At 45.6% G+C, this 21,106-nt stretch overlaps 1 protein-coding gene across 1 annotated transcript in view; it reads left to right on the top strand.

Annotated features, from left to right (window-relative positions):
• The window catches only part of ccdc180 (coiled-coil domain containing 180), a 114,270-nt gene that overhangs the window by 84,767 nt on the left and 8,397 nt on the right, over positions 1-21,106 (top strand). Inside the window, exons 25-33 of the mRNA XM_028809082.2 lie at positions 823-921; positions 5,525-5,611; positions 6,634-6,821; positions 6,912-6,979; positions 8,199-8,334; positions 15,142-15,219; positions 15,350-15,416; positions 18,173-18,317; positions 18,585-18,745. Of these exons, the coding sequence (XP_028664915.1) occupies positions 823-921; positions 5,525-5,611; positions 6,634-6,821; positions 6,912-6,979; positions 8,199-8,334; positions 15,142-15,219; positions 15,350-15,416; positions 18,173-18,317; positions 18,585-18,745 (1,029 nt within the window). The remainder of the gene's footprint in view (positions 1-822; positions 922-5,524; positions 5,612-6,633; positions 6,822-6,911; positions 6,980-8,198; positions 8,335-15,141; positions 15,220-15,349; positions 15,417-18,172; positions 18,318-18,584; positions 18,746-21,106) is intronic.

The following is a 21,106-nucleotide window of genomic DNA, read 5'->3' as shown; positions in this document are numbered from 1 at the left end:
GCAGTGTGGTAATCCTCTGCCAAAATGAGTCATGAAATGTGAGATGTACACAATGTTCCCTCTAATCTTTTTTTTGTTATTAATGTGCGGATGTGAATAACACATGGGCTGGTACTTACTGTGGAGCCCAGAGTGTCGCGAATCACCAACACACAATTAACACACTTTGGCTCCCCTGTGGATTTTTGGGAGTTGCTGCTGCGCGACACATGCAGGATGGGCAGTGTGCGGCCACGTGGCAGTTCCAAAGGGCTGTGCAGCACCCAGAAGTAAGGTGTGCAGCAGCACATGAGAGGGAACGTAAGACGTGAATAGTAATCAGTGGGCAGAAGAGGCTGTCATAACCAGTAAATTCAAAACTAACCATATGAAGTGTTGCAAAGCTGTTTCTTTTGTGAATCCAATCTTGGATTACCAGGAATGTGTGGCGCCAGCTTTTAAATGTTGAGCAACCAGCAATGAGGTGTGACATCCTAGCAAACAGTCTCCAAAAATGGTGGCATCCCTAAGAAAAATGTGTCAGTTAAATTCTCAACGATTGTCCTTCTAGAATCTGCTATTTGTTTTTGGGTTTTGATTAGCAGTTTGACTTCAGTTTGAGTTTTGGTGTTGGTATTTCTAACTACGTTTTCCTCCCAGTCCTTATCATTGTAAAAGCATACAGTGTTGCCCCAAGACAGCATAAGAAAAAAATGAAAATCCTAAGCCAGCTTGAAATAGATGGCCGACACTTTCAGGCCGTTACCCAGGGCCACCGATGTCATTGTATACGTTCAATAAAACACAAGACGTGCCAGATTAACGTTTGTGCTTCTATTACAGGTGGCCAGCTGCAACCTTCAGATGGAGAGCATATCCAACAGCTTCACAGATTTTGAGAAAATGATCCGGCCATTCTCTAAGCCTGGACGCTACACACCGGTGGGCACATTTCCATGTTTTTATTGAACTGTTCATACTGCTGGAGCAAACATTAGGTTGAATTGTCTTTGCTGAAAGTCACCCCACTTATTAACATGCTTAGTTGGGCAGAAGCAAAAAACAAAGAAGGCCATAGTGGCGTCCAACTTGTCCTGCTCCCCGAGCCGGCACGATTAGAATTTGCACTGCTGACCTAAAGAGGTTGCAAAGGGAGAATAGATAAAGATTTGGGGATCCACCCCGTATATTGTATAGTAATGGCTCCAGAGCACGTCCAAATAGGGACAAACTAAGGAGGGAAGGCGTTGGGTTCTTATAGAGGTAGGGGAGGAAGAGGTGGGTCCAGGATCAAAGAGCCGGAAGTGATGTCGATGGGAGGTGTGGCTAGGAAAAGGGGCACAGGAAGTGGAGGAAGGTTTTTTAGGTTGGTTTCTCTTCAGGTGGTCTGCAGAAGAGGGAGAGGAAAGGTTAGTGCACTTCGTCCAAGCCTGCTCTCATATTCTGCCCTCGGTTAAGCCCTTAGCCTCCCTCCCAAGCACACGTGTGTGACAAGAGGAAATAAATAAATAAAGAGATGATCCGGGACTCGAGCGACCAACACTGCTTCCCTACTAGACCACCACAAGTACAGAAGCACACTAGCGAAAGCAGATGTTGAGTTAGATGAGAATTGTTATTACACAGTAAATAAGAAAGCATACAAAACAACAAACCCCCAGTATACATAAGTACCGTGCTGCAGCACTTCCACCGCCCACGTGAATCACGAAACAAAACACTCCAATGGTACAGAGTGAAAGATGACGATCCCGGGAACAACTTTCTGTGAGTAACGTAATAAACAGTCCTACCGGTAGTCCTGAGTGACGAGGGGTGCGATTGGTGGAAGCGCTCCCTCCGAGGACACATGACGACTAATCCACCACTCTTCACGTGGCAGGCAGGCACGAGACCGGCCATTCGTTCTTATGGGTTCACGATGCAGTGTATAAACGATATTCCACAGGGGTTATGTTAGATGGGACAAATGTTATGTTATGTTAGATGGTTAAACAGAAATACAGAAACCCCTTCTTGGTGCTTTGCCAGCCCCTTTTCAAAATTCCCACTGGCCCCTCTTGTCCCCGGCAGCCCCCACACCCTTTTCAGATGTCCCATAAGGTAAATACCCTTTTAGGGGTAGCTGGGAAATAAAGTCCATCAAGTTGTAACACTGCTACACTGTTGTTTTTCTTATTCTTTGTTGTTACTGTTGTAGCAGTAGGGGGCGCTAGAGCTCCCTTGAACCCACAGATACCACTCCAAACACCAGGTAAAACTGTACGTATTATTTATTTTATGATAATACTGTGCATAAAGCACCCTCCACTCCACACTACACATACAAGTACACTAATCAATAATCAATAACAATCCTCCACTCCCAGACACTTCGCCACCCTTCCTCCCAGCTCAGCTCAGCGTCTGGGCTTTCCCACAGTCCTTTTATTTTCCCTGACCTGGAAGTGTTTCCCATCCTACAGTCCATGTGCTTTCTTATCACTTCTGGGTCAGATAAAATGTCCTTCTCTTCAACCCGGAAACACTTCGTTCCTCCTGGTCATATGATCATGACGTGCTTCTGGGTTATAGGGCACGTATAAGTCCTTGAGCCTCCCTGCAGCGTCCTCTGGTGGGCCCCATGGTGTCCAGCAGGGTTGGGAATAAAATCTCCATTGTCCATAATTCCTTGCTGGTCTTCGGGGCACTTCCATGCTACAGGGAGGGCTCCATCTAGCGGCCTGGGGGTATTGGCCGGGATGAACAGCCGGCCATCTCCCACACCGTATATACTCACGTATAAGTCGAGTCTTGAAACCCGAAAAATCGACCATAAAATCAGACCCCGACTTATACACCCGTTCAAAAATACGACACTTTCGTTTTTTTTTGTTTTACATCTTCTTGCTTCCCCCAATCTCTACGCCAGTTTCTCAGACGCATCGAATTTTGTTGCAGCAGTGCAGTTACCAATTTCTTTCGCTACTTCCACGACTTTTAATTTAAAACCAGCTTCATATTTTCTTCTGATCAAATGCTCCGTCGTAGATAAGGGATACAAAAAACACAAATCAGTGCAAACGTCGCTTCAGAATAGTTCGGGTGTTACTGTGCTTTATACATTTACTAATTTTTCCTCCTTTCCAGAGACGACTATTGTTGCTTATGCTGGATTACCGTATACAGTAATCCCTCGCTATATCGCGGTTCGCCTTTCGCGGCTTCACTCCATCGCGGATTTTATATGTAAGCATATTTAAATATATAGCGTGGATTTTTTGCTGGTTCGCGGATTTCTGCGGACAATGCGTCTTTTAATTTCTGGTACATGCTTCCTCAGTTGGTTTGCCCAGTTGATTTCATACAAGGGACGCTATTGGCAGATGGCTGAGAAGCTACCCAACTTACTTTTCTCTCTCTCTCTCTTGCGCTGACTATCTGTGATCCTGATGAAGGCGGTGTGAGCAGGGGGGCTGTTTGCACACCTAGACGATACGGACACTCGTCTAAAAATGCTGAAAGATTATCTTCACGTTGCTACCTTCTGTGCAGCTGCTTCCTGAAGCGACATGCTGCACGGTGCTTCGCATACTTAAAAGCTCAAAGGGCACGTATTGATTTTTGATTGAAAAACAAACTCTGTCTCTCTCTCTCTCTCTCTCTCTGCTCCTGACGGAGGGGGTGTGAGCTGCCGCCTTCAACAGCTTTGTGCCGCGGTGCTTCGCATACTTAAAAGCCAAACAGCCCTATTGATTTGTTTGCTTTTCTCTATCTCTGTGACAGTCACTGCTCCTGACACCACTCCTTTGAAGAGGAAGATATGTTTGCATTCTTTTAATTGTGAGACGGAACTGTCATCTCTGTCTTGTCATGGAGCACAGTTTAAACTTTTGAAAAAGAGACAAATGTTTGTTTGCAGTGTTTGAATAACGTTCCTGTCTCTCTACAACCTCCTGTGTTTCTGCGCAAATCTGTGACCCAAGCATGACAATATAAAAATAACCATATAAACATATGGTTTCTACTTCACGGATTTTCTTATTTCGCGGGTGGCTCTGGAACGCAACCCCTGCGATGGAGGAGGGATTACTGTATACTCACGTATAAGTCGGGTCTTGAAACCCGAAAAATTGATCAGAAAATCGGACACTGACTTATACGCCCATTCAAAAATACAATTAAGATTTTTTTTTTTTAAACATCTTCATACTTCCTCTAACTTCTCATCAGTTTCTCAGACACATCGAATTTTGTTTTCAGTTTCTTTCGCCACTTTTTAATTTAAAACAAACTTCATATTTTCTTCTGATCGAGCGCTCCATCGTAGATAAGGGATGCTCTTACGATAAAGGTGTATGAGGGTGTGAGATACAAAAAACACTAAACGGTGCAAGTGTCGCTTTGGAATTGTTTGGGTATTACCATTTTTCACGTAGGCACAATACATAGAAGAAAAAAGGCCGTGTGCTCCGTGGTGACTCTCTCAGATGGGCGTTAGCATATCGTAGTCCCTTGGACCAATAGCGTGAGTTTTCTGCCTTTGACTTATACGACCGACATAAAATACTGGAAATTATACGCTAAATTCAAGTCCTGACTTATCTGCAGGAGAACTTAAACGCGAGTATATACGGTTTTTAGTTATTTACTTCTATCTATCCATTTACCTTTGATATATTTATGTCTTCATCTGTTTATTAAATTGTATAGTTCTTTACCTGTAATGTTTTGCACTTGTCCCATGTTTATGTATGTGAACCTGCATGGAGAGCACTTTGAGTAGTGAGAAAAGCACTGTATAAATGTAAAGAATTATTATTATTATTGTTATTATGTGCCCTGATCCTGGGGGACGTTGTTTTGTCCCTCTTTATGCTGCAATGCAGTGTATGGATGGTACAACAATAAAGCCACATGACTTGATAAAAACTGCAAATTATTGTTGATCTCATCTTTAATAATAATAATAATAATAACTGTTTACATGCATATAGCACTTTTCCCGCTACTCAAAGCACTTTACATAGGGAGTGGGGAGCCACTTTGACCACCACCAATGTGTAGCATCCACCGGGATGATGCGATGGCAGCCATTTTTGGCACCAGTACACTCACCTCACATGAGTTAATCTAGGACATCAGGATACACCCTGCTGTTTATGAAGGGGTCAGGGGTCTTTTATGCCCACAGAGGGTCAGGTCCTCAGTTTTACCTCTAATCTGAAGGACGGCGCCATTTTTACAGCACAGTGGGGTATTGGGGTCCTCACACAGAGCACAGGGTAAGCGCCCCCTGCTGGCCTCCTCAAGCGTTTTCCTGGTTGGTCTTCCATCCAAGCACTGGCTGGGCCTGAACATGCTGAGCTTCAGGGGGGTGCAGGTGGTGTGGCTGCTCATCTTCCCTTTAGTGTCTTGTGTGTTTAACGACTTTACATTCTGATTCTGAGCTTCTGGTTTTGGATTCCCAGTTTGTGTACATTTCTTCCCCAAATACGTCTTACTGTCTCTTTGAGTCAAGACATGAAGTCTGTGTCACCTAAGTGTCCTTTCTTTTGTGACACAGAGAGTCACCCCTGATGAGCTCTATACGTTCACGCTGACTATCATGGAGAAGGTCAACGAGTGCTGTCGATTTCTTGGCTGTTTGCTGGTGAGTTCCTCATTTTTTTGTATTTTTTTTTATTTCCTCTACTGCTCCTCACCATATTTTATTTTTCCCTCAAGTTTAAGGTTTCCAAAATAATCCTCATGTCTGAAGGCTGCCAATGTAGGACCCACCTGGTGGTCTGCAGTATTGACTGCTCACACCTCGCACATCTCGTTATCGTTTTCAGTGTTGCTCCCCCTTTAGACCGTAGTGTGGATTTGTACTCGGTGCCACTGCGGACCTCAGGGCGGCTGCTGATGTGGACTTCTGTCAGTCAGTTGCATTAGTTGGTAGCCAGGATGACCTCTGGGATCTTTGGTGTCAATGGATGATCTTCCACATCCTGATGGTTTCACTTTCTTCACTTTCGTTGAGCGTTCATCTCAAGAGGACGTCTGGTAGAACGTGATCTCCTCTCAAAATGGAGGGCGATGAGAAGATACACCAACGACATATCTGAAAATGTCTGAGACAAGATGGTTGAATTGTGGGTAAAAACACCAGCAGCAGCGACACCAGCGCCCACAAAGTGATCGTAGCCCACTGATGAGACCCAACAACCTGACCACTTAAGCGTCATTGTGATTGCACTTCATCCATATCCAGATGTATGGTGGTCTCATCATCACCTTCTGTGTTTTTGACATAGCATCTTCCCTAAGGTGTTTTACAAACAGCCTCCAGCCACAGTGCCGCCTTATGGGAGGGTGCCACCTGGTGTTTACGTGTAGAAGACGTATGAAGAAAAGATTCGGGACATGCAGAGTGAAACGGGGAACAATCTTGGAGAAACCCAAAACCACTGACCTTGTGAAGGCAGCCTTGAAAATGTCCGCAGTGGTCGTCATTCTGCTTTATATTTCTGGCTCACTTGATCCTCCCTGTTGTATCCGTCAGTCCGTCACAATAGAATTATCACTAAGAACTCAGACATTCGCTTATGAGACGTTCTCCAGCTGTTTCACACTTTGACCATTTTCTGTGCCACCTTTCTAACTTGAAACCTCTTTTTTTGCCATTTCCAGGACTTAGACTCTGCCACTAGTGTCCCAGAAAGTCCCCTCCAGGGGTCGTTTGCTACTGCTGCCCGCTATCAGAGCTTCAAGCAGGAGGCCATGGTGACATTCCAGAATGACAGCTTGTTGCAGCCCAGCAGGATGGGCAAGCCTGCTGCCGAGGACATGGCCCTCCGTGTCATCCAGAATATTCTCCAGTAGGGTAGACTGGTGGTCACAGGGTTTAGGTGGAGCCTGCTGACCGGATGTCGAGACCCTCAGCTTGTCGTCTCTTTTCTTTTTGATAGGACTCAGAAAACGAGAGTCAGTGTGGAACTTCCGGAAGATTCTCCAGAAAAAGCACAAGGTGGGGCAGGTGTGTACCAGCCGGGGCTGAGGGGACCGATAGCATAACGGCACGGATAGAAGGAGCATGGAATGAAAGCTGGGATGACACAGCAGGGTTTGGGCTTTAAAGAAAGGAACTCATAAAAGCCTTGCGGCCCACCGTAGCTTGGAGTAGATATGATGCTCTACTTCATGGTATCTGTGTGAAGAAATCCATTTCTGCAAAATTTACCCTGAAATTGTAACCTCGACAATCTGCAGGGCACTGAGGGCATCACACGGAGATGTTCAGGCCCGTCTTAACGCATTGGGCATGCTGGGCAGTTGCCCGGGGGCCCCAAGCTAATCTCTGTATGTTGTGACTTGCTGAGTGGTTGTGTAGGTAGGGACCCCAGTGCACTGCTTTGACCCGGGGGGCATATGATGCTGTTAAGACGGCCCTGCCTGTGCTGGCTTGGCACCTCTACTTTCATCTCCTTCTCCCAAATCAGAGGTCTGTGCCAGTGTGCGTCTAAGGACTCTGCTGACTCAACATTTCTACTTCTGACCCAAATGCCATGAGCCCGTCTGAGCCCCGGATGGTCCGCTGACATGCCTGGCCAGTCCTCATCTTCTGTAATCATTTCGGTTCATTTACCCTCAAGTATCATTGAGCTCATTGGTTGAGTTACCACGGTTGGCTCTTTACAGTTTTTCACATTCTGCTGTGGTGTCTGTCAGCCTCTGGTGGTTAAGGATTTGCCCAATTTCTTTTATCTTACAAATTCTACCCCACAACCATCACAACAGAGTGGCACGCAGTCGCATCACGAAGGTCTGAACGCCAGCACAACAGTTGGTACGCAGGTCGTCCGCTTTGCTTCTTACGCTCCCCAATCGGGTTGAATGCGCTGGACTTTGAGTGCCAAGAGTGGCATCTGAGGCAAAGAAAAAATTCAAATGGGGCAAATGTGAGTGGCCTACTGGTCTATGATGATGAGGACCAGTGTTCTGTCCAACTTAAGTATGCCAACCCAGCCTCCTCATCGCTCATCATGCTGCTCTGCTCTGCCCCATTCCCCACAGTCCTGTCATAGTTTAAGCATTAGGCGGGCACAGTGCCCACCTGTAGAGGTTAGCAGAAGCTCTGAGGTTTGTCCGTGGGTTGGTTTAAGTACATCGCCTGATGCTCTGAAGTGCCATGTCCTCATTTTTTTGAAGATGTTGACTGAGTGCCCACTTATTTTTCTTCTTCTTTCTTTCCTTAGCATCAGCACCGGCTAACCAAACGACTGCGCAGTCCACCAGCAGGCCAGGCAGTGTGGTTTACTTCAACCAGACAAAATCAACATCCTCTTCATCAGATCCTAAAAATGCCGGGGTTGGCAGGACTTCCTCCACTAGGTGGGTATTGGTGATCCGATGCTCGTTTAGCTGCCCTCTTGAGAGCACTTCCTGAAGTGGAAATACAAGAAGAGCTTCTTGGACCTCCTCCTGATGTGTTTCATATTTTACACGATGTCTTTATCGAGCGCCTGCCCCCTTGGAGTCTCAATCTGGACGATATTCACACATTAGATCAGAGACACAAATGCCAGGGAGGGCTAACAGGCTGAGCCGGTCCCTTGGACCCCTCCCGGTGTCTGTTTGTGCCCAGTTGCCATAACCCGAGGACTAGCACTGCACACCCATCACTGAGACACAGGTCACCACTGTCACACTACCCTCTGGTGGCCTCTGAGCACATTACACCCCTAGAATTGACCAATGCCTAGAATGAAGTGGGCACCTGCTGGCCCAGGGTCCCCCCACTCCCCCCAGGTGTCTCAGGTAGTAGCATAAATTCAGCTCCCCTCCTCCTCAGGTCCCCCTTTTTTGATTTGACCATCCATCCCACTCTGACCACCTTTTTCCACTCCTGTGTATTTTTTACTCTCCACCTTTTGTTTTTTTCATTATGTGGCCCCCTAGTGGCTCAGATGTTGAACTGGAACCATGAGAGGGTCACTTCATCTGCCTGCACTCCCCCATCACAAATATGGAAATTAGTAGAGTATGCATGTGATGCACCTTTAGATGGTGTTCACTATGGAAAGGCGCTATATGTAATGTAAGGAACTGGTAGCACAGAGGAGCTGAAGTGCTGTGGAGGGCTAACAAGGGATACTAGCCAAGAGTGATGATAAGCCCCATGAGCTTCCCAGGTGTCTGCTTGTACCCCACTGGCATCAAACATCCACATGACCTTGGCTGCCTGTGGACTGGCACTGCACACAAGTCACCGCTGTTATAGGGCCCTCTGGTGGCCACTTAGCACATTGCACCCTGACTTCTAGCCTTCTACTAGTGAATAGTGGGCACTGGACACTCGCTGCTTCCCCACAGGTGTTTTGGGTGGTCACACCCCCATTTTTTTTTTTGATTTGACCGTTCACTCCGCTCTTTTTCTTGCCTGTGTATTTTTAACCCTCCGCCTTCTTGTTTGGGTCTTGATGTTTTCTTTATGTGGCCCTCTAGTGGCTGAGCTGTTGAACTGCTACCCTGAGCAAGCAGGTCGCTTCATATGCCAGGACTCTTAACAGTACAGATATGTGAATGAGTAAAGTGTGCCACCTCTAGATGGTGTTTACTATGGAAAGGCGCTATATGAAGCATAAGGGACTTAAGCATGCTGGCCCACAGGGATTAAAGTGCTTCAGTGAAGCTGCACCGAGACATTCAGAACTCATCCCTGTATCCTGTGAGTGCCGTTTTGTCATCTTTTTTGACCCTGTGTGTCAGTCTACTCATTGGGCACCCAGAGGAGTGCCAGCCTGCTGCCACCAGGCCATCCTCATTCAGGACAGTCCCCTTTTTTTGTTATCACTTTTGCCTTCTGTTTCCAGAAATCACTGTGCCATTCACATAGAAAGCTCCAAATAAAATTCACAAATAGATTACAGAAACTACTGCCCACCATCCAACCTGTCAGGTGAAGCTTCTCAGTGCCCTCCTATATAGTGCCTGCACCCGGCTGGGCTTAGGGCGCTGCCCAGATTTTCAGTAGTGAAGGCCAAGCACCATGCTGTGCCCTCTGTGACACACAAGGGGGATGTGCCACCCCACTTGTTCACTTTTATAGTGCCTCAGTGTGCCCCTGAGTGGAAGGAGTGAAGGAAATTCAGAAGTACTCAAGTGGTCCTAAGTGTACTGGACAAGACCCCAAAAAACCAAAGGGGGGTCTCCTCTCAAGTTTATAGCCTGAAAATGTCTCAGCTTACGGCGCAACAGCTCACCTCTTTGTCTCTTTGTGCCAGCGGGTAGGGTGGGCACTGTGGTCTGTAGCTTTGGACTTTCATGGTTTCTGTCGAGTTTATTACTAAAGTAGATTTCACATTCATAATAAAGCATTCCTTACTTTTTATAGCACCTTTCCATAAGTGACCACCAAGCCAAAGTGCTTTACAGTGCAACCTGTGACTTCTGACCAATGAAGTGACTCAGTAACATTGGCAGAGATGGTGTTGGTGACTTTGAAGCGGCTGGCAGCTTTTTACTTTTTTATACAGCACCTTACCTTACACATAAAACAGTGTGAGTGCTGGAGGGCCGTCAAATGGCCCACTTTCCGTCTTACAATCGAAACAGTGAGAGGAATAAAGTAGCAGACTTGTAGAGTTAATATAGCGCCTTTCATAGTGAACGCCATCGAATGGTGCTTTACAGTTGTAGTATATTTAAGAACCTGTACTAGGTGGTGAAGTGACACAGGGAATATATTGGGGGATTTAGAGTACCATCACTGTAGAGTTATATAGCGCCTTTCATTGGGAGGTGCTTTACTGTCACAGATGTTTCTAAATCTTTTTCTTGAGCGCTGGGAGGTAAAGTGACTCAGTCACGGGGAATCAGTGGCAGGATTAGAGGAGCCTCCTTCTGTTAGTTCATCTCTCTCCTTATTTCTGCTGTGTGAATGTTAGCAGGTGGAGTGACACTTGGGAAATCAGGGGGAGAGCCACATGGCACCCTTGTAGTGTTAATATAGCGCCAGAGAAGGACTGGAACAGAAAATCTCTCTCTATGCAGATGGTTTTATATACAGTATATCACACCCAGAAAACATTGTGCCTGCAGTTTTAACAGCACTTACAGAATTTAAAAAGATGTCTGGTCTCAGAATTAATCTGAATAAAAGTGTAGTCTTTCCAGTGAATTCATAAGCATATAATATCAGATTGGACACCCTACCTTTTACTATAGCAGATCAGTTTAAATACCTCGGGGTAAATATCACAAGTAAACATAAAGCTCTTTATCAACAAAATTTCGTTGTCTGTATGGAAAAAATTAAGCAAGACTTGCATAGATGGTCAACACTTCATCTCACTCTAGCCGGAAGAATTAACATTGTTAAGATGAATATCCTTCCTAAACTTCTTTTTTTATTTCAAAACATTCCAATATATATCAATAAATCGTTTTTTAAACAATTAGTTTGAACAATAACCTCATTCATTTGGAACTCAAAACACCCACGTATCCGAAGAGCGACCCTACAAAGACCTCAGGCAGAAGGTGGCATGGCTCTACCTAATTTTCAGTTTTATTACATACAAGCTACAAAAACCTGGACACAAATAAATGAACATATACAGGCTTGGTCCGCAATAGAAGTAAAATCCTGTAGTACTTCTTTATACTCCCTGCCCTGCACTCCAATAAATGTAAGTTATCGCAAATATACTAATAACCCAATTGTGCTTTACTCACTCAGAACATGGAACCAATTTAGAAAGCAATTTAAGATGGGAAATCTTTTATCTGTGGCACCCCTGCAAGAGAACCAACTCCTTCAACCCTCGCAAACATATCCAGTTTTTAATACCTGGAAAAGATTTGGGATTAAATTGCTCAGAGATCTTTATATAGACAATATCTTTGCATCCTTTGAACAGTTACATTCCAAATTCAACATCCCAGCTACACATTTCTTTCACTATCTTCAAATTAGAAATTTTGTTAAACAGAACCTGCCTGATTTTCCTCATCTCGTACCCTCCACCATGCTGGAAAAAATACTGCTCAACTACGAGGAATTAGACACCATTTCCGCATTATATAAAATTTTGTTAGAGTCCCTTGCTTTCAAAGATCCAAGAGGACATTGGGAAAAAGATCTCTTAATTAATATATCAGAAAAGGAGTGCAAGGTAGCATTGCAGAGAATTCACTCGAGCTCCATATGTGCAAACCATACAATTATTCAACTCAAAATTATATATTGAGCTCATCTGTCTTACTTAAAACTGTCCAAAATGTTTCCAGGGCAAGACCCAACCTGCGAACGCTGCAGCCAAGCTCCTGCTTCACTGGGTCACATGTTTTGGGCCTGCACCAAACTAACATCATTTTAGACCAAAATTTTTAAGTGCCTTTCAGACAACCTTGGGGTCACAATCCCTCCTAACCCATTAACAGCTGTGTTCGGTGTTCTTCCAGATGGACTTGAAGTGGAGAAGGACAAGCAAACGGTGATCGCATTCACTACACTTTTGGCACGCAGACTGATTTTGTTAAATTAGATAGATAGATACTTTATTAATCCCAATTCCCATACTCCAGCAGCAGCATACTGATAATAACAATATTAAATTAAAGAGTGATAACAATGCAGGTACACAGACAGACAATAACTTTGTATAATGTTAGTGTTTACCCCCCCTGGTGGAATTGAAGAGTCACATAGTGTGGGATCTCCTCAGTCTGTCAGTGGAGCAGGACGGTGACAGCAGTCTGTCGCTGAAGCTGCTCCTCTGTTTGGAGATGATCCTGTTCAGTGGATTCTCCATGATTGACAGGAGTCTGCTGAGTGCCCGTCGCTCTGCCACAGATGTCAAACTCTCCAGCTCCATGCCTACAATAGAGCCTGCCTTCCTCACCAGTTTGTCCAGGCGTGAGGTGTCCCTCTTCTTTATGCCACCTCCCCAGCACGCCACTGCATAGAAGACGGCGCTCGCCACAACCGTCTGATAAAACATCTGCAGCATCTTATTGCAGATGTTGAAGGACACCAGCCTTCTAAGGACGTATAGTCGGCTCTGTCCTCTCTTGCACAGATCATCAGTATTGGCAGTCCAGTCCAGTTTATCATCCAGCTGCACTTCCAGGTATTTATAGGACCCTCTGCACACAGTCACCTCTGATGATCACGGGGTCCATGAGGGGTTTGGTCCTCCTAAAATCCACCACCAGCTCCTTGGTTTTGCTGGTGTTCAGCTGTAGGTGGTTTGAGTCGCACCATTTAACAAAGTCATTGATTAGGTTCCTATACTCCTCCTCCTGCCCATTCCTGATGAAGCCCACGATAGCAGTGTCATCAGTGAACTTTTGCACGTGGCAGGACTCCAAGTTGTATTGGAAGTCCGATGTATATAGGCTGAACAGGACCGGAGAAAGTACAGTCCCCTGTGGCGCTCCTGTGTTGCTGACCACAATGTCAGACGTGCAGTTCCCGAGACGCACATTCTGAGGTCTGTCTGTAAGATAGTCCACGATTGATGCCACCAGGTATGAATCTACTCCAATCTCTGTCAGCTTGTCCCTAAGGAGCAGAGGTTGAATGGTGTTGAAGGCGCTAGAGAAGTCCAGAAACATAATTCTTACTGCACCACTGCCTCTGTCCAAGTGGGAGAGGGATCAGTGTAGCATTTAGATGATGGCATCCTCCATGCCCACCTTCTCCTGGTATACGAACTGCAGAGGGTCGAGGGCGTGGTGGACCTGTGGCCTTAGGTGGTGAAGCAGCAGCCGCTCCATGGTCTTCATCACATGTGACGTCAGAGCAACAGGCCTGAAGTCATTCAGCTCACTAGGACGTGATACCTTTGGGATATTATACTATAAATTGGAAGAATCCTAACTCTCCTCTGATAAGTTAGTGGGAAACCGATGTTTTATATTATTTAAAATTGGAAAAAATCAAATTCTCACTTAGAGGATCTGTACAGAATTTTTTCAAAACCTGGCAGGATCTAATCAATAATATTTTAGAATAAGAAGAAATAATTATTTCCACATTTCTTTTCCTTCTCCATTTATCTTTTTTGCCCTATTAAATATTTACAAGCCTTAAGTATTACTCCTTTGGCCATGCTTTGGGGTTTGATTTGTTTTCAATCTTATTTTTTGTAAAAATTGATGTATTTGTACGGAATGATTACAATAAAATTAATAAAAAAAAGTAAAAAAAAAATATAGTGCCTTGCATAGTGAATGCCATCAAACGGTGCTTTGACTGTGTTTGGAGAGTCAAGTAGCTCCCTCAGTCACACAGGAAATCAGTTTGGGGATTTAAAGCATCCTTGTGGTGTTACGTATATAGCGCCTTTTGTAGTGAAATTCTTCAAGTGGTGCTTCACTAGTGCTGGTGTTTTTATATTTTTGGAATGTGAATGAATCAAATGGCTCACTCGCTGGAAGTCAACTGGAGAATTAGAGCAGCATCCTTATAGTGTTGTATAGCACCTTTCATTGGGAACCCCATCCAAAGGTGCTTTACTGGTATGGTGCAATTGCTTTTATATTTTTAGAAGTGTGCACTTGGAGGTGAAGTGACCTGTGGGATTTAGAGTAGTGTTGCTGTGGAGTTAATATAGCGCCTTGCATTGAGAGCTCCTTGAACCAAAGGCACTTTACAGGCGCAGGTCTACTCTTTCCTTACTTAGTGTAATGTGAGCCACTCTTAGCCACACACTTAATCAGTGGCAGCATTAGAGTAGCATCTTTGCAGTGTTATATAGCGCCTTTTATGGTGTACAATGCACTGCTAGCAGGTAAGGTGACAAGCTCAGGGTCACACTGATGTCACTTGTGTTGGGCCAGCTGCCTTTTTCCAGCTGTGTATAGCGCCTTTGATGGTGAACTGCATTTGGATGTTGTGGTTTTCTCATTTTTGTGGTGGGAGTGCTGGCAGTTGAAGTGACTCATTCAGGGTCCCGCAGAGGGGCAGCAGAGGGCAGCACACTGCCACCCCCAGCTGTTTGCACAGTGTGAGGTCTCACAGGGCGTGGCCAATAGGCTCGCTGCCTGCTTCCTCCAATGACAAGCGAGTTACTGTCTGAGTACGGACACAGTGAGGCGCCGCAGCTCCACTGATGGCTCATTGAGGTGTTTACTGTTTAAGATGAGTTACCATGGAAACCTGCCATGTCTTTTTTTTGTCTTTTTTTCTAGCATTAAGAGGTTCAGAAAGCCGACTCGATTCGATAAAAGGTTCCAGGTGTTTGGAGCAAAAGTAGAGGAGGAGCCCACGTGAGTACTGCTGTCTTAAGGGTGGGTAGGCAGATGACCGCCAGGCCCCCAAAACCAATTGTGTTCAAATGACTTACCAATCTGTCACCCCGAGTGCTGACCTCTGCCATCCTCTCCTGTTCTGTTGCAGCAACTTCAAAGAAGTCATCACCGCCATCCTCTGGGAGAGTAACGACGTGGTGCTCGCCCTGGCCGAGGTGAGCCCCGCCGCTGTTGGCCGCTTTCAGACCCCTGGCTCTAGTGAATGTCAGGCAGTGGGCAGTGTGCCCACCTTCCACCCCCCCAGGACTCTCCAAGGTGCTTCTCTCCAGCTTTCACCCCATATGCCCAGTCAGGTCATGTGATGGCTCCAAATGGCCCCAGTGTACAAGTTGAAGGGGCGCCACACTGTCTGCGTGTTAGAAGTAAGCGGTTTGAGTAAGTTAGAAAAGTGCAGCTATATAAATGTAATTATATATAAGCGTTACTAGGAAACATAAAGGAAGGTAATGGCACAGCAGTTTGGACAGTGCCAGTGCTCCGGGTTCAAATCCCAGCCCACTAAACAGGACTTTTAGTGTCTCCTTTTACACCTGAAATTCTTTATTTTTGGGAATTATTAGAAAACAAGTGAATAACCTAGCAGACACTGGGCAACAAGTGGAATAGGCAGAGTGGACAGGTGACGGAGAGACCCGAGACGGCAAGAAAGAGCCTCTGGCAGGCTGCCTGGTGGGCTACTGGCCCCCCAAGAGAGAGGAGAGCAGAGGGAAAGGGGGGGGGGCATGAACAGAAGAAGACCACCTTAGGTTTGTTCACATGGAGGTGGTAATTGTTTTAAAGATAGACTCATTGTGGGTGAGGCTGCTAGAAGACAGACTTAGAAATGGGCGTGCCTTGAGTGTCATAGAGCTGGCAGCCACTGTGGAGAGGGCCCTTAAAAGGGGTGTGACCAGCAAAACACTACCAGAAATGCAGTGGGTGTGACCAACAGGACATGGCTTTAGAAATGGGCGTGGATTTGCAGTAACCTTTTCAAGATAGTGCAGTTGTGGGTGTGGTCATGAGAACACTACTTTAGAAATGGGTGTGGCTTTGCTGTTACAGAGACAGTCACTTTTTTTTATTTAGAATGAAACTTGTGGGTGTAGCCAGGAGAACTCTGCTTTAGAAATGGGTGTGGCTTAATTATCATAGAGGTGGTAACTTTATACAACGGATTCGGTGTGGTGAGAGCCCCCCCTACGAGATTGAAATGTCTTTTTAAAAGGGGTGTGGCCTGTAAAACAGAAATGAGCACAGCTTTGTACATTTGTATAGAAACGCAGTGGGCATGACCAATAAGGGGGTTTACAGTTGTAGGGGGGGCCACATAGGGGATTTTGTTTTTTGTGTACGTATGTCCTGTGGAGTGATTGTTAAACGTGAATAACAACACTGGTCATGCAGATTCCTATTTGTAAATTGGGGTCCATACCTTTAAACAGATTTGCACTCATGAGGAGGGGCTTGTGGGATTTGTAGTTTGTAGGGAAAACCAGAAGAAAAAGATGTGGCTGGATTTTATAATTGTACCATTTTCTGATCGACTCCATCATCATCATCATCAGCAGCACCTAAACCTTTCATTAACTGAGCGTTCATAGTGGAGAAGGAAGGCGCAGGCTCGGACACCGGATTTAAGGACGGCGGTGGGTTCTTTTTCTGTGGAAGTGGGTGTGGCTTTATTGTCATAGAGTCACTCACTTTTTTAGAATGGTACCATTGTGGGTGTGGTCATGAGAACACTAATGCAGAAGTGGGTGTGGTTTTATTATCATAGAGGCAGTCACTTTTTTAGAATGGTACTGTTGTGGGTGTGGTCATGAGAACACTAATGCAGAAGTGGGTGTGGTTTTATTATCATAGAGGCAGTCACTTTTTTAGAATGGTACTGTTGTGGGTGTGGTCATGAGAACACTAATGCAGAAGTGGGTGTGGTTTTATTATCATAGAGGCAGTCACTTTTTTCGCAATGGTACTGTTGTGGGTGTGGTCATGAGAACACTAATGCGGAAGTGGGTGTGGCTTTGCTCAAATAGTTTACTGCTTTAGGAACAGGCGGGGCTTTGTTCAAACTGAGGCAGTAACGGTTGTAGGTGTGGCCTTAACTTTTTTTAAGACAGAACAGATTAGAGCACCGTGTCAGAAATGGGCGTGGCTTTGTAGTTACAGAGACAATAACAGTGGCAGATAGCAGTGTTGTGGGTGGAGCTACGAGAGCACACTTTTTGAAATGGGTGTGGCAAACTGTCATAGAGGATGGCACTTTTTTTTTTTAACCCTTGTGGGCGTGTCCTCCTGCGGCCCACACTACCAAGCACAGACTGACCACTGGGGGGTTTAACTTACTAATTGTTGGAGTGTCAATGAGAGTGGAAGGCTCATCCTGTAGAAGTGTGTTAAAGAAACTGGAAAAGAGGAGCTTTCATTCCACTTTGGCAAACCTGGGTGCAGATGGCACGTAGGGCACCAAAACAGCAACCAACTTGAGTTTCAGAGTTTCACCTGCTGCTCCTTCCAATGCCTAGTGTTTTGAATTGAAGGGGTTTTCGTGTTGTTGTTTGCGAGGATTTCCTCGATGTCCTCGTGACCGTCTTGATGGCCATTTTGTCATCACGTTTCTGCTGTTGTTCTCGTGGGGTTGGTGTCAGTGACGTCACTGGTACTTTCGCCGTAGCTATGGCAGCAGGCTCAGTCTCCCTCGGTGGATGTTCTAAGCCCCTTAATGACTTCCTCACTGAGTGCGCCCTGGCATTTGCTTTTCACGTTTGCCTTCACGTTTGCCTTCATTCTCTTTGTGACGACCATCGGCACATTTCTGATCACGTCTTTCCTCCCCCTGGCTTTCCAGACTGCCCACCATAGTCCCAGGAGACGCTATCGGTGGTGGTCTTCTCACTCTCCTCCAAGTCAATCTCTAATGTCTGTTTAGGAGTTTTACAAGAAGAAGGACAAGCGGCCAATCACAAGGCCAGAGTTCCTGCCGGAGAGCTTTGAGAACTGCGCCGAGATGTTGAACCAGAAGCTCCTCGTGTACCAGAAGCAGGTGGACGACTATTACAACTGCTGCATCTTGGGTAAGTCCAAAGGTCCAATTTCAGGGAAAGAATCAGTCGGTCAGTTGGTTGGTTTCCAACACACACACACTAGTAACTAATTCTGGGCCAGGTGTCAAACCTCTGTCCCCATTGTCACATTCTCAAAGTGCCAGTTGCAATGTGCATGCGTTTGATCATCGGGTCCACAGAGCACATGGCCAGCAGCATGGCAGCTGGGAGGGCACGGCAGTGGCACTCGTCTCCGGTCAGACGTTCACCCCACTCCTTGTTTGCTTCTCCTTTCAGATTTCAGACAGCAGGTCACCGAGTTTGAACAGCAGCTGCCTTTGGTTCCCCGACTCGTGATAGAAATCCTGGGAAGCAAATACTTAAAGGACACGGAGGCCATCGTGTCACAAGCCAAGCAGGCCTTTGTGGGCCCACAGCGAGAGCTCGATGCCAAACAGGTGGGTCGGTGAATAGCAGCTAAGGAGTTGGACCGGGCAGCACAAGGCCTGTCACCAGTTCTCTGAGCAAAAGGCACCTTAAACAAATCACATGTTCTGTCACCCTGACTTAGTGTGTGTGTGGTGGGGGGGCAACACTGTATAAAACAACAAGGACTGAGTGGCCCTGTGCGCCTTCAAAAGATGACTGAAGCATTCCCTTTGAAAGGCACTATACACCTTCACAAAGGCGCGGATTGAATGTCACTGGTGACAAATTGTATGGCGTTCTGCCCGTCTCTGTTTCATGACCTCAAACGGAGAAACTGGCCGTGAACTCGGGGCCCCCAAGTCAGTAAGCCGGGGTCCATTCAGTTCCATTAAGGGGCCAGAGCTGAGAAATTTGTGACTGGTGACACTTGACCCCACCACTGCCTCAGTCGATGTCCCTAAATGACTCACTTCCACATCAGAGGTATGGCACCGTAGCATGGGGTTTACGTTATATAGTGCCTTGTCAAGGTGTGGTTTGTAAAGAGTGTCATATCTGCCAGACTTCACACCATAAAAGCAGAAAAGTAGAGTCCTGTGGCTCAGTGAGCAGCTCCATGGACCCGGGTTCAAATTCTGGTGCTTTCCCTCCTGGGTCTTAGACATTTGGGTGACATTACAACTACATGGCGTGTGAGTGGAGTTTAGTGATAGACTGGCACCCCCATCAGGGGCGCTTCATGTCCACCCAGTGCTGCAGGAGCCTGGATTGGATCAAGTGGGTCAGATTAGGGATGGACATTTGTGATGTGAGCATCCAAATAAAAAAAAAAAAAATGTGATGGACGCCAGGGTCACCCACTGTAGTAGCATCCTCCAAGTTACGTTCACCCCAGGAACAACTAGCCAAAAACATGGAATATTTTCTAAGAAGAAAAATGTTATCACATATAACAGAAACCTGTAAATACCAAACTGTCACCATAAATACAGTAGGACAGGTCTGTCTGGTGTCCACAGCTGCAGTGACGCAGATTTAGCACACACCCCTTGTGTGACATGTTCCGAGACTGTCACCAACACACAGCCCGCCACCACAACCGGGACAGCAGACAACTGATTCTTTACACACTTTGTCACTCCATGTGTTGTTCCAACAGATGGGGCACCACAAATATCTGTATCAATGGAATGCACTGCATTTGTCATTCTAACAAATGGCGCATCAGAAACATCCTTCTTCTTTTGGCTGCTCCTGTTAGGGGTTGCCACAGTGGATCATCTTGTTCCATCCAAGATTTACAGTGATGAAATGCATTACTATAAATGTTGTGATGAGCCATCTGTTGAAATGACAAACACAATGCATATGTCTCTGTGATATTCCATTTGGTATGGGTTTCAGAAAAGCAGTGTTAAAGTTTGTGATGCACCATCTGTTGGAATGACAACTGGAGATACAGACACTTCTCCTTTTATTAAGGTGGCTCATGTCTTACCGTACTAATGCACGTGTTTTTTGTAAATAAAGCAGCTACTTTTACTTGAATAAAATACGTATTGCGTTATGTTACTTTTTAAAAAAATATTTTTATTGATTTTAATTAGAAACATAATATTCTATACAGTCAAGACAAATTTAACAAATCAAAGCAAAATTCGACCCCCCATCCAAGAGAAAGAGAGAGGAGCCATCAACACAGCTACGCTATAAAAAGAGCAAGAAAAGAAGGGAATCCTTCACCCCGAAATCACATATAACAGGAACCTGTAAATTCCAAACTGTCACCATAAATACAGTAGGACAGGTCTGTCTGGTGTCCACAGCTGCACTGACACAGATTTAGCACACACCCCTTGTGTGACATGTTTTGAGACTGTCACCAACGCACAGCCCACCGCCACTACTGGGACAGCAGACGACTGATTCTTTACACACTTTGTCACTCCATTTGTTGTTCCAACAGATGGGGCACCACAACATTTGTATTAATGGAATGCACTGCATTTGTCATTCTAACAAATGGCGCATCAAAAACATCCTTCTTTCAGCTGCTCCCGTTAGGGGTTGCCACAGCGGATCATCTTGTTCCATCTCTTTCTGTCCTCTGCATCTTGCTCTGTTATACCCATCACCTGTATGTCGTCTCTCACCACATCCTCTTCCTCTACTCCTCTTGCCTGGCATGTATTCATAGGAAAAAATACATTTCATTTGTCATTTTAACAGGTTGTGCATCACAAAGATTTACAGTAATGAAATGCATTACTATAAAGGTTTGTGATGTGCCATCTGCTGGAATGACAAATGCAATGCATATGTCTCTGAGATATGTCATTTGGTATGGGATTCAGAAAAGCAGTGTTAAAGTTTGTGATGCACCATCTGTT

Source organism: Erpetoichthys calabaricus, chromosome 9, assembly GCF_900747795.2.
Source record: "Erpetoichthys calabaricus chromosome 9, fErpCal1.3, whole genome shotgun sequence".
In the NCBI taxonomy this organism is placed as follows: Eukaryota; Metazoa; Chordata; class Cladistia; order Polypteriformes; family Polypteridae; genus Erpetoichthys; species Erpetoichthys calabaricus.
This window is presented reverse-complemented; position numbering and strand designations above follow the sequence as displayed.